Source organism: Tachypleus tridentatus, chromosome 13 (assembly GCF_004210375.1).
Source record: "Tachypleus tridentatus isolate NWPU-2018 chromosome 13, ASM421037v1, whole genome shotgun sequence".
In the NCBI taxonomy this organism is placed as follows: domain Eukaryota; kingdom Metazoa; phylum Arthropoda; class Merostomata; order Xiphosura; family Limulidae; genus Tachypleus; species Tachypleus tridentatus.
Window position 1 is genome coordinate 204902915 of NC_134837.1, and position 12900 is coordinate 204915814.

Sequence of the window (12900 nt, forward strand, 5' to 3'; positions counted from 1 at the left end):
ATTATTTTGTTCTCCTTTGAAATAAAACTATGCAATTAGCTTTCCAGCTAAACGACCTTCATGAGGCACAGTTGAGATCATTTGGGATAAATGTTTTCTTCTTCCATCGATTTTAACCACTTCTTTATATTGCCAGCTTCCATCACATTGGAGTTTACTTTTATTTGTTATATATTTATTTTATGAAACAATAACAGTATTAATTATTGAACAATAATAACTTTGTTTAATATTAATAACTTATTTTCAACCTATCACAACCTTTCTTCGTCTTTTTCCAATAAACAGAAACAGTGTGCCTTATCCTTTAAACCCTCCCCAGTGGCACAGCGGTGTGTCTACGAACTTACAACTCTAGAAACTGGATTTCGATACCCGTAGTGGGCACAGATAGCTCATTGTGTTGCTTTGTGCTAAATCAATTAATTTAAGAGAATCCAGCTGTGTTACAAAATGCTGTAAAGGTTTAATCAAACAAAGATTAAAAATGTTTCCTTGCTGCACAGTAAAGTAAGACGTCTCCCAGTGGGTCAACAGCAAACTTACCACGTTAAAATACGGGGCTCGATTCGCCCTAGTGAACAGGGTGTAGATAATCCATTATGTAGTGTTGCGATGAGAATAACAATATTCCGGTGGGTCAATGACAACTTTACGAACTTACAACGCTAAAATATGGGTTCGGTGAATAAAGCGCAGATATACAGCTCATTGTGTTTGTTGTTGTTTTTTGCGCTAAAAATCCAACAAACAACCAAGACATCGAAAACTTTCATTTACCTTACCGTTACTACTTTCAAATCAAGCCTTAGAAAATAAATTATTATTCCTTTTGCTACCTTGCCTATGTTTACCTAGTAAGCCTTTTCCTCAAGCATAAAAGAATTTCACCTAATGTCTTTCCTTTTCATAGATTAGTTGTCGTTTTTAACTATTGTCGCGCTGAACTAATTTGTTTTATACAGCTTCGAAGGTAGTTTATAAAACAGAGGGCAATGTTTACTGTTAACCACAGAGCTGATTCGTGCTGTATCCTCTGTACGTATCAAACTCCTAAAATTAAAAGTCTAAACCTGAGAGGCTTCATTGCTCTGAAAGTCTCGAATTTTACATTTTAATATAATCACAAACTGATAAACGCACAATGTGTTTCTTACCTATGTTCTTTAATTCAAGTGGAAGAATTGAAACATGTACATCCAAACTAGATTTAGTTGCAAAGATGAATCTTACGGAATCACAAACATAAACTTCCCTCCAATGGCTTAGCAGTAAATTTGTAGACTTTTGTGGCTAATAATCAGCTTCGGATAACCCTTATTGGCAGAAATAGATATCTTTGAGATTAACAAATAGCCCCTCGCTAGTACAGCAGTAAATCTACGGATTTACAACACTAAAACCACGGGTTCGATTCCACTCTGTGAGCTCAGCAGATAGCCTGATGAGGCTTTGTTATAAGAAAACACATATTAACAAAATAACAACATAATTTTCTTTTAACATAAAAATGCTGCCATCTATTGGCGATGAGCGCATATCAACGTAATCAGATAAGTATTTTATTAGCAGTGAAAACTGTCATAAATGTTCTTTCGTAAGCTTCGTCTTTGAATACAAAACGTTTTTCCAACGATAAAAGACATGTTCTTACACATGTTGTTCTCTTAACGATTCACGCTAACATACCATTAAAAATCATTCTTGCTAGCATTTCATCGATTAATGATACTTCTCACTAACAATTCATTTATTAACGGTAGTTCTCACTAACATTTCATTTATTTACAGTAGTTCTTGCTATCATTTCATCGATTAATAATGGTTCTCACTAACATTTCATTTACTAACAGTAGTTCTCGCTATCATTTCATTAATTAATTATGGTTCTCACTAACATTTCATTTATTAACAGTAGTTATCGCTATCATTTCATTGATTAATGGTGGTTCTTTCTACATTTCATCAATTAGGTTACTGTTGACACTGTTACTCAGTGGTTCTTTTTTGCTTACAGAACTCGCTATAAACAGGAAAAGAATTTAAGTACTTTCTACAGTGTACTCACGGTCATATAACCAAGATGCACATTTGTTTGTGGAATGGTTTCACACGTGCTTCAGTTGCGCTGATATGGATTTACAGTTTATTTGTTTGTTTAGGAAATTCGCTGATCCACGAGATGCGTCTTGTAGCATATCTTGCACGTTTGCACGTGGACTAAAATCGCGGTCGTAGATGAAAAGAAAATTATGGCTATTGATATGATATACCGTATTTATTGTTTCATTTGTATTTGTTTTACATTTCACATAATTGTCGTTTAATTACTATATTACTGTATTGTCTTTTGGAATTATTTTGTAAGTAATTACATCAGTCCAGTTTATATGAACAACTTATACGCTTGTAAACTGTAAGAGTTTAATTTTGCAACAAAATGTAAACAAAAAAATATTTTAATTATAAACCGAACGATGTGGCAACAGACATGGTTACGGCGATGGTCACGTGGATATTCCACAAAATGACAATCAAATCTCTCTTGTAGCCCGGCATGGCCAAGCGTGTTAAGACGTGCGACTCGTAATCTGAGGGTCTCGGGTTCGCATCCCCGTCGCGCCAAACATGCTCGTCCTTTCAGCCGTGGGGGCGTTATAATGTGACGATCAATCCCACTATTCGTTGGTAAAAGAGTAGCCCAAGAGTTGGTGGTGGGTGGTGATGACTAGCTGCCTTCCCTCTAGTCTTACACTGCTAAATTAGGGACGGCTAGCACAGATAGCCCTCGCGTAGCTTTGTACGAAATTAAAAAACAAACAAACAAAACAAACAATCAAACCCCTCTCGCCGAACAGACAAGAATAGCCCAAGAGATGGCGCTGGATGATGTTGACCAGCTACCTTCCATCTAATCTTTCTGCGCTGATAAATATATGTGTAGTTTTTCACGTAAATATACAAAACAAATAAACAAAAGTTTCATTGCGTTATTTTTCTTTTGTAATTTTTAAGTGATATTTGAAACACTGCACTAGATATTTTTAAGTTACCCGATTTGGTAATTATTTCTAATTTTAATGCTAAATTAGATTGGACTTTCTGAACTAAACTCGAATTTTACCGATGGCCGATTCTTGAGTGAATAATTCACGATAACGAGAAACCCTTTAAGTAAAAATGTATCTCAGGACGGCTGGTATGGCTATTAGTAAAAGTGTTAATACCCATACCAGCCGTCTTGAGATACACTGACTGAATAAGATGCGTGACGTCACATGGACCTTGACGACACGCAAACTCCTTCAGAAGGAAAAACCACATGATTTTTTCGTAAGCACGATGCGCGCGCACCGAGTTATTATAACAGACTGGGTTAGTCGGGCTGTTGCAAACTGGTGCAAAGTTGAGGAAACTTATCTCCTTTTCTTTCTTTCATCACTAAATGAAACGTTAAATGAAGGAGAAGATGGTTCATTTCGTTAGTTCTGATTCTCGAGCACAGTTACACAAGGGTTGTGTGCGCTAGTCATCTCTCATTCTGAACAAATTAACTAAAATGAAAGCAGCTAGTCCACAGCACCCACTGCCAACTCTTAATCTACTCTAACCGAATAGAATCTTTCTCGTTCGAATTCAATCACTTCATTAAGCCTATCCTTGTGGTTTTGACTAAACACATATTTTAAATCAAACCATAAAAGTAATCGCCAATTTTCCAGTAAGCCTAAAATGTATTATACAAATCATGTGAATCGCAGATATAAGTTTCAAACATTCATCCTTAATCTGTCCTTTCAAATCTAAAACTCAGAGGAGTGTAAAAAAAATAGTATTTCAGATCTATCCTTTGTCTTCTGCAAGTTATTGCCAGAGAGAACTTTCGTACAACACTAAAACTAGTCAGTTGAGCTGGACAAAAAGAGACAATATATACGCAGAATAACAACTCAAATTCATGGCCGTCACTAGATTACCTGGGGCATAATTTAAGCATGGTGCACGACGGTGATATATGAAGAGGCGAAATATAGAATTTCTAAGTCATCACGAATTAGTAATTTTTTTGTGATATTGTAGTTTTCATAGCTATTTATTTAATATTCATCCAATATACAACTTTTTAATGCTATTAGTTACAACTGTAGAATTAATTATAAAATCAGTTAAGAGTCAGTTGTGAAATCTCGCTCAAACACATGGGGGTGTCCTTGATTAGTGCAATTCTGACCTTTGACACGTCATATCAAGTTTCCTGTTCACAGATCAAAGCTCGTTAGACAGTGAAAATTCGGCAGAAGACAACAAAACTTTCTAGAAAAATAACGCATGTCTGGAGTGAGAAGAAACATTCCACAAATACTTTGTTGTGAATCTAGGAGCCAGGTGGTTTGGTAAGTAGAGGGCTGAGTGATCATATTTGGTTTTCCTTTTGTTTCGCATGATACAAGCCAAATATTAATTTATCTAACTTTTTTCATCTTATCTTCTGCAAGATTTCACAGTTTCGAGAAATACTAGGAATATGGATTTTTCAACTTCAAGTAAATGAATTTATCCAGATGCTGTATTATACTTTACGTCACACGATAATAAGATTAAACGTTGTTAGATTAATATACGGGTATTTTAATGTTTAGTGAGGTTCGTACTAATTAATTTCTTAAAAATGCATAAACAACGACTGTTAAAAAGTGATTTACTGAATAAAACTGTTGCTTCTTAATGATCTATATAGAGGATCAAAACGTTGCAATAATTAAAACCAGAATTTTCTTTGTCTAAAATTTCCTCTTATTGTATTTTTAATAAATATAATTTATCTAAGTTTCTACAATAATCATTTTAGTAATATCCTCTACAAATTAGGTTAGATAATTGTAGCGTTTGTCCAAACAGGTCTGGTTCACAATAACCGAACAGCCATTATTTCTGTTACTTAAGTGTACAAAAGCCACATTTCTTACTTTGTTTCTACAAAGTTTTTACATTAAGTTACCTATTATCTAGTCAAGCATTCAGTTCAGTCTTACTGCTACTTTTTGTAGCATAGTTCCAATCACAGAATTATCTCCTGTTCCATGGTGTATCATGTTCTTCTTCCAATCATAGAATTATCTCCTGTTCCATGGTGTATCATGTCCTTCTTCCAATCATAGAATTATCTCCTGTTCCATGGTGTATCGTGTCCTACTTCCACTCATAGAATTATCTCTGTTCCATGGTGTAACATGCTCTTTTTCCAATCATAGAATTATCTCTGTTCCATAGTGTATCATGCTCTTTTTCCAATCATATAATTATTTCATGTTTCATGGTGTATCGTGTCCTACTTCCACTCATAGAATTATCTCTGTTCCATGGTGTATCATGCTCTTCTTCCAATCATAGAATTATCTCCTGTTCCATGGTGTATCATGTCCTTCTTCCAATCATAGAATTATCTCCTGTTCCATGGTGTATCATGTTCTTCTTCCAATCATAGAATTATTTCATGTTTCATGGTGTATCGTGTCCTACTTCCAATCATAGAATTATCTCTGTTCCATGGTGTATCATGCTCTTCTTCCAATCATAGAATTATCTCCTGTTCCATGGTGTATCATGCTCTTCTTCCAATCATAGAGTTATTTCCTGTTCCATGGTGTATCATGTCCTACTTCCACTCATAGAATTATCTCCTGTTCCATGGTGTATCATGCCTTTCTTCCAATCATAGAATTATCTCCTGTTCTATGGTGTATCATGTTCTTCTTCCAATCATAGAATTATTTCCTGTTCCATGGTGTATCGTGTCCTACTTCCACTCATAGAATTATCTCTGTTCCATGGTGTATCATGCTCTTCTTCCAATCATAGAATTATCTCCTGTTCCATGGTGTATCATGCTCTTCTTCCAATCATAGAGTTATTTCCTGTTCCATGGTGTATCATGCTCTTCTTCCAATCATAGAATTATCTCCTGTTCCATGGTGTATCATGTCCTTCTTCCAATCATAGAATTATCTCCTGTTCCATGGTGTATCATGTTCTTCTTCCAATCATAGAATTATTTCATGTTTCATGGTGTATCGTGTCCTACTTCCAATCATAGAATTATCTCTGTTCCATGGTGTATCATGCTCTTCTTCCAATCATAGAATTATCTCCTGTTCCATGGTGTATCATGCTCTTCTTCCAATCATAGAGTTATTTCCTGTTCCATGGTGTATCATGTCCTACTTCCACTCATAGAATTATCTCCTGTTCCATGGTGTATCATGCCTTTCTTCCAATCATAGAATTATTTCCTGTTCCATGGTATATCGTGTCCTACTTCCACTCATAGAATTATCTCCTGTTCCATGGTGTATCGTGTCCTACTTCCAATCAGAGAATTATCTCCCGTTCCATGGTGTATCGTGTCTTACTTCCAATCATAGAATTATCTCCCGTTCCATGGTGTATCGTGTCCTACTTCCAATCATAGAATTATCTCCCGTTCCATGGTTTACCGTGTCCTACTTTCTGTTCCTTACTTCACGGATGACACATGGAACAGGCACACTTTCGTGTTCTTGTAATCCTCATTATAACTACATCACAATGGGGTGTATGTTACTCTACTTGTCATCATTACTGAAACCCGATACCTAGAGTTGTAAGATAACAGACATGCCGCTGTGGGGTGGGGGGAGTTGCAGTAATGAATCCCTCGGATCCACATCCCGTTTCTCCTCATTCCTATGGATCATCTGAATTTGTTTTTCTCTCTTTTCTCTAATATAAATACAGAGCAAGTTGAATTTTTTTCTTTACATAGTCCACTGATGGATGAACGGTAAGTTTATGCACTCTAAAATCTGGGGTTCGACTCCCGCAACGTATAGAGTGGAATTAGTCTGTCTATTCAATAAAAGAAACTAGCAGCTGAACTCTTTCTGTTACCCTCCGCTTCAAGCTGCGATTCTACTATATTATTTCAAATCTTAGCGTGGGAAAGAAATGTCACTGAATCTGTGGTAGATAGAAAACCCTAAACAGAAGAGAAACGGTTTTATAAAGTAAAAATATTCACCACGATAAAGCTATCTGCTTTAGTCGTCCGTAATTTAGAAGATATAGATTAGAGAGAAAGCAGCTAATCTTCACCAGTCAACACCAATTCTTGGGATACTCTTTTACCAACGAAAAGTGGGATTGGTCGTACATTATAACACATCCAAGACTGAAACGATGAGCATATTCGGTGACGGGATTCGGACTCGAGACCTGCAAATTGCTCGTCAAGTTCCCTGATCACCAGGCCACGCTAGCTCTTCTTCCGGATCGTTTGTTTATTTTTTTTTAATTTCGCGCAAAGCTGCACGAGGGCTATCTGTACTGGCCGTCCCTAATTTAGCAATGTAAGACTAGAGAGAAGGCAGCCAGTCATCACCACCCACCGCCAACTGTTGGGCTACTTTTTACCAACCAATAGTGGGATTGACTGTCACATTATAACGCGCTCACGGCTGAAAGGACGAACATGTTTGGTGCGTCGGGAATTCGAACCCGCGACCCTCATATTGCAAGTCTAGCGTCCTAACCACCTGGCTATGCCGGGCCCCTTCTGGATCGAGGGGGAGGTTCCGATTAAGATAAAAAAATCTGAAATTGGATATATATTTGAAAAACACGTTTACAACTCTATCATTGTGGCAACAGCAATTTTACTCAATCAATATAAACCCATTATTTTCCACTAACATGTTTTTACAGTTTCTTTTTTCGACCATTTAACAAATATAATTCGTTGTGATTATATGATTATTAATATTTATCATAAATATTATAATCAGTATTTCGTATATTGCCTAACCATTAATTGTATTTGTGTATTGCTTACATTGTAGCTAATAAAGTATACTGAACTGTATTTGACATATTATTAAGTTGAGCTCTGATGGTCCCCTCCTAACAATTTTCCCCGAGCACTCTCCCCAAGTCCTTAAGACATAGAAATTAATTAGTCAGTATATTTTCTGGAAGTATTTGGATTTGCCATCGCGCTTAGTGATTTACTTTCTACCAGTAACTTGATTTTACTTAATTCCCACCATTGTTAAAGAGATTTCAACGTCGTTTGTAACGTAGGTCTATAACAATTTACGACAGTGTACAACTTTGTAGAAATGTTAAAGAAGGAAGTAATTTATTCTTGTTGCGTGGAATTGTTTTCATCAGATAAGTTAAAAGAACCCATAAATGAAAGACCAACGCCACTACAATATATATATTACCTTTTTATATATTACAAAAACTGTTAAGTTGGATTTCTGTAAAATGAGGCTGATTACATATATTTCTTCTCGATTATTAAATTCATTAAATTATTAAAGTTATTATTTAAAATCGATTATTAAAATAGCTTAAGACTTCCGGTGGATGTTATTGATTAGCTTTCTTTTCTTTAGTCTATTAATATAAAATTAGCACAAATAATTCATAACTAGCTTTAAGTCGGCCCGGCATGGCCAAGCGTGTTAAGGCGTGCGACTCGTAATCTGAGGGTCGCGGGTTCGCATCCCCGTCGCGCCAAACATGCTCGCCCTCCAAGTCGTGGGGGCGTTATAATGTGACATTGGTAAAATTCGTTGGTAAAAGAAGAGCCCAAGAGTTGGCGGTGGGTGGTGATGACTAGCTGCCTTCCCTCTAGTCTTACACTGCTAAATTAGGGATGGCTAGCACAGATAGCCCTCAAGTAGCTTTGTGCGAAATTCAAAAACAAACAAGCTTTAAGTTAATATCTGAAAAACGGAAACAAACATAAAACAACATCTTAGTTAAAAACAATTAATTTGGTTTCTGATTTAAAAACTTGTAAAAAATATTATTTACAAGACCACTGCTTCTTGTATTTTGTCTAATAATTCTAAACCCAGGAATTACGAATGTTGCTGTGGTGTTATAGCCTTATCCCTGCTGTATTAAACCTAAAGTTATTAACGTGAATTTAAAAATCTGCAGGAAGAATTTTAAAGTGTGTGTGTGTTACTTAGTTCCCCTGTTAGACAGCAGATAAATCAATATGGCTTTATTATTTGTATTTTCTGAATCCTGCCAGGTTATTCACACTGTCTAAACTTTAACTTTTATTAAAAGCATTTATATTTAGAGGTGGTTTGTGGAATTAAATAATTTTATTTTTATATTTCAGCTATGCCTACTATTCAAGATTGGGAGATTTGGAGTAATGGAGCCAGGTACAGACTGGATCGAGAAACAACATTTGAATCAACTCCTTTACTACCTAACAGTTTACAAAAAGGATGTTGGAACAAATTTCTTAAACTACCCGGATTAGGTTTTATGTGTTCCCTTGGCTCGGGTTTTTTTGTTGCAACCTGTTCTTTAATGTTTAAACTTTTACCGTCAATAAACCCACTGGAGATCCTTGTTTTTGATTCTGTTTTCCAAACAGCCATTTTCGTCAGCGTTATTGTCAAGACACGGGAGCCTTTATTCGGTGTTCAAGGAGAACGTCCCTTTCTTCTCCTGAGAGCCGTTATCGGAGCAGTATCCGCTACTTTAATCTATTCCGCATTTCAACTGATTCCTTTGGCAGATGCTTCCACTATTGCTTTCAGTGCTCCAGTCTTTGTGAACGTGTTTGCATGTGTTTTACTTGGCGAATCTTGTGATGGTTTCCATGTAATAACTGTGTTCACTACTGTGACGGGGGTTTTTCTAATTTCCAAACCGTCTTTCCTCTTTGGAGATGACCAGGACTCTGACGTTTCAATAAACGACCGCATAACTGGCTCTTGTATGGCTTTAGGTGGTTGTTTGCTCATGGCTTTGGTGTTTGTCGTCATGAGGAAGCTAAAACGTACCAGCTATTCTTCTATTAACATTGTTTTCTCTACTTCGACTTTTATCTTAGATTCAGTTGTTTTGACGGTCATCAATGAATGGTCGTTCCCTCACTGTGGAGCAGATGGTTGGTTAATTCTTGTATCAATGATTTCATTCACAATAGCAAGCTTTCTTCAAACTGCTGCCTTGAAACTGGAAGAGGCTGGCCTGGTGTCCATTGGACGAACAATAAACGTGGTTTTGTCCTTCATCTTTCAGGTTACGTTATTGGAAGAGCAGGTCGGGTGGACTAGTATTTTGGGGGCAGTGCTTGTGTGTTCCTCTGTGGGTGTGGTCAGTATAAAAAGATGCAAGAACTCAACGTAACAAATGAATGACTGAAGTCATCACCAGAATATCTGAGATGAATAATGAACCTGTAAGAGCTACTAATATCAGTTTAAAAAACGTGAATAATTAAATACGTAGGCTATTGCTAAGTAAAGTACCACCGGTATCCCAAACTTAAATGAAGACAAAAACACGTATTCGTCAACTGTTGAGAAACTTAGAACCAGAAAACAACTATTAAAAAACCTGACAGCACCAGGAAACAAGTGAAACTGAGCTCTGAGGTCTCAGGAGGGAAATATCTTGGACATGTATGATAATAAGATACAGTATTAGGTTTTTAATTTATTACATAGGTTTAGGATTTATTTTGTTAAGTAGTAATTAAAAATACTTTAAATTGTAATGAATGTTGATAAATATGTAATAAATATTTCATACATATAGTCTTTAATCATTTATGTGTAACAAGTACAAAGAAAAAATATGACCAGAAACTACATAACTTTCCTTTATCAATGAATATAAACACACAGAATTATAAACTAACATTATATAAGTTGATAGATACACTTCATTACAAAGCTCGATGTGTAATATATTGGTTGTTGTATATAGTTAGGAGTATGACATGGATCTCCATGTGCAAAATACTGGTTGTTGTATAGTTAGGAGTATGACATGGATCTCCATGTGCAAAATACTGGTTGTTTTATAGTTAGGAGTATGACATGGGCCATCATGTGTAAAATATTAGTTGTTGTATAGTTGGGAGTATAACATAGACCTCCATGTGTAAAATACTGGTTGTTGTATATAGTTAGGAGTATAACATGGGCCTCCATGTCTAAAATAATGGTTGTTGTATACAGTTAGGAGTATGACATGGGCCTCCATGTCTAAAATAATGGTTGTTGTATATAGTTAGGACTATGACATGGACGTCCATGTGTAAAAGATTGGTTGTAGTATAAAGTGAGAAGTATGACATAGACCTTCATGTGTAAACATTGGTTGTTATATTTACTTGGAAGTGTGACATGGATAGTCATTTGTAAAAAGTGATTGTTATATATAATTAGTAGTATGACGTGGCCCTCCATGTGTAAAATACTGGTTGTTGAATATAGTTAGGAGTATGACATGGACTACCATGTCTAAAATATTGGTTGTTGTATATAGTTAGGAATAATGACATGGACCTTCATATATGAAATATTGGTTGTTGTATATAGTTAGGAATAATGACATGGACCTTCATATGTAAAATATTGGTTGTTGTATATTGTTAGGAATATGACATGGACCTCCATGTGTAAAATATTGGTTGTTGTATATATTTAGAACAAAGAACCATGATCCCCTACTTGATACATCTTTCTTAACCAGTGGTGTGATTCTCTAGGCCATACATGTTACAGTTAGGCACACCAAGTTATGAGACTTTTACTTCATGGAATTAAAATCTGGGGTAGAAAAAAAAATCATAATGCTTAAATTTTGAGTAGGATTTGCTCTTACATGGTAAGATCAGTTCTATTAATTACCATAATGAATAAGCCAGTCAAACTCAATTTATGACCATTGGTCCAATCCTGGTTATTTTTAGTATTCCTTTATTGTACAAATTCTATTCAGAAGATTAAGCCAATTATTAATAATAAAAAGAGATTATTGTGTGTAGGAACAAATAAAAATGGGTTTCTCTAATTTCAAGTCATCTAGTTTGTTCTGTTTACTGTTTTTATCAATAATAATATAGTTCTTTCTTACTTGATTTATTTTATGAAATTGTTACTTTTTTTGTTTATGCCTTTATTTGATAAAGTATGGTAGTTGTTTATTATAAACAGTAATTGAAAACTTCTGTCAATAAACTCTCTCAGTCGCTCAGCAGCAAGATATAATGTTGTCATTTGGGGTTCAATTCCTGCAATGGAGAGAGAGTAGATTTCCCGTCAATGTATCTTTGTGATAAAACAAAATAAATCTACAGATAGGTGTTTCAGGATAAAAATGCAAGTTTTGTTAAACATATTCAAGAAACTGATATTTATAACATTAAAATATAACTCGAGATGTTTCATTGTCACTCAAGACAAAACAAATCAAGCAAATGTGTTTCCTCCTTCTATTGAACAGTTTTAGTTAACAGAAACGATAATAGGAAACAAACAAAATATTTTGACATTTAGTGAGGAGTTACAAAATTTGTACAAACTGATGCTTTGTTTTAAAGATATCCCAGTATTCAGTTGATAACAAATTGTACAGTAAAACATTCACCTATATAAGTTAAAGTGGGTAAGTATTAACTAAAACATATTTAAGATTATATAATTCTGTTCTAGAGTTGATAAATAAATGTATTTACTAGAATATACTTCATTTCCTGGATCATCTGTTATTAAGCCTGTGTATGTGCAAGGTGTCATGTATTAAAAAATGAAGAAATAAATACAGTTATGTAGCTCGAAAAAATTTTGCTTTGTTTATACAGCATGAGATGCAGTAGTGAGTTATTAAACCTTGACACACTATTCTTTTGTTTGTGCAGCGTAAGACATATCAGTGAGCTATTGAACCTTGACACACTATCCCTTTGTTTGTCCAGCATAAGATGTAGTAGTAAGTTATTAAACGTGGACACACTATTCCTTTGTTTGTGCAGCATAAGATGTGTAGTGAGTTATTAAACCTTGACACACCATTCCTTTGTTTGTGCAGCATAAG

General features: G+C 35.3%; 1 protein-coding gene across 1 annotated transcript; it reads left to right on the forward strand.

The window, feature by feature from the left end:
• Positions 1-4257: 4257 nt before the first annotated feature.
• On the forward strand, positions 4258-12662 carry LOC143238999 (solute carrier family 35 member G1-like). The gene is made up of 2 exons (XM_076479703.1): positions 4258-4394; positions 9179-12662. The coding sequence occupies exon 2, from the start codon at positions 9181-9183 to the stop codon at positions 10201-10203; it is 1023 nt and encodes a 340-aa protein (XP_076335818.1). The 5' UTR covers positions 4258-4394; positions 9179-9180; the 3' UTR covers positions 10204-12662.
• The last annotated feature ends 238 nt before the right edge of the window (positions 12663-12900 follow it).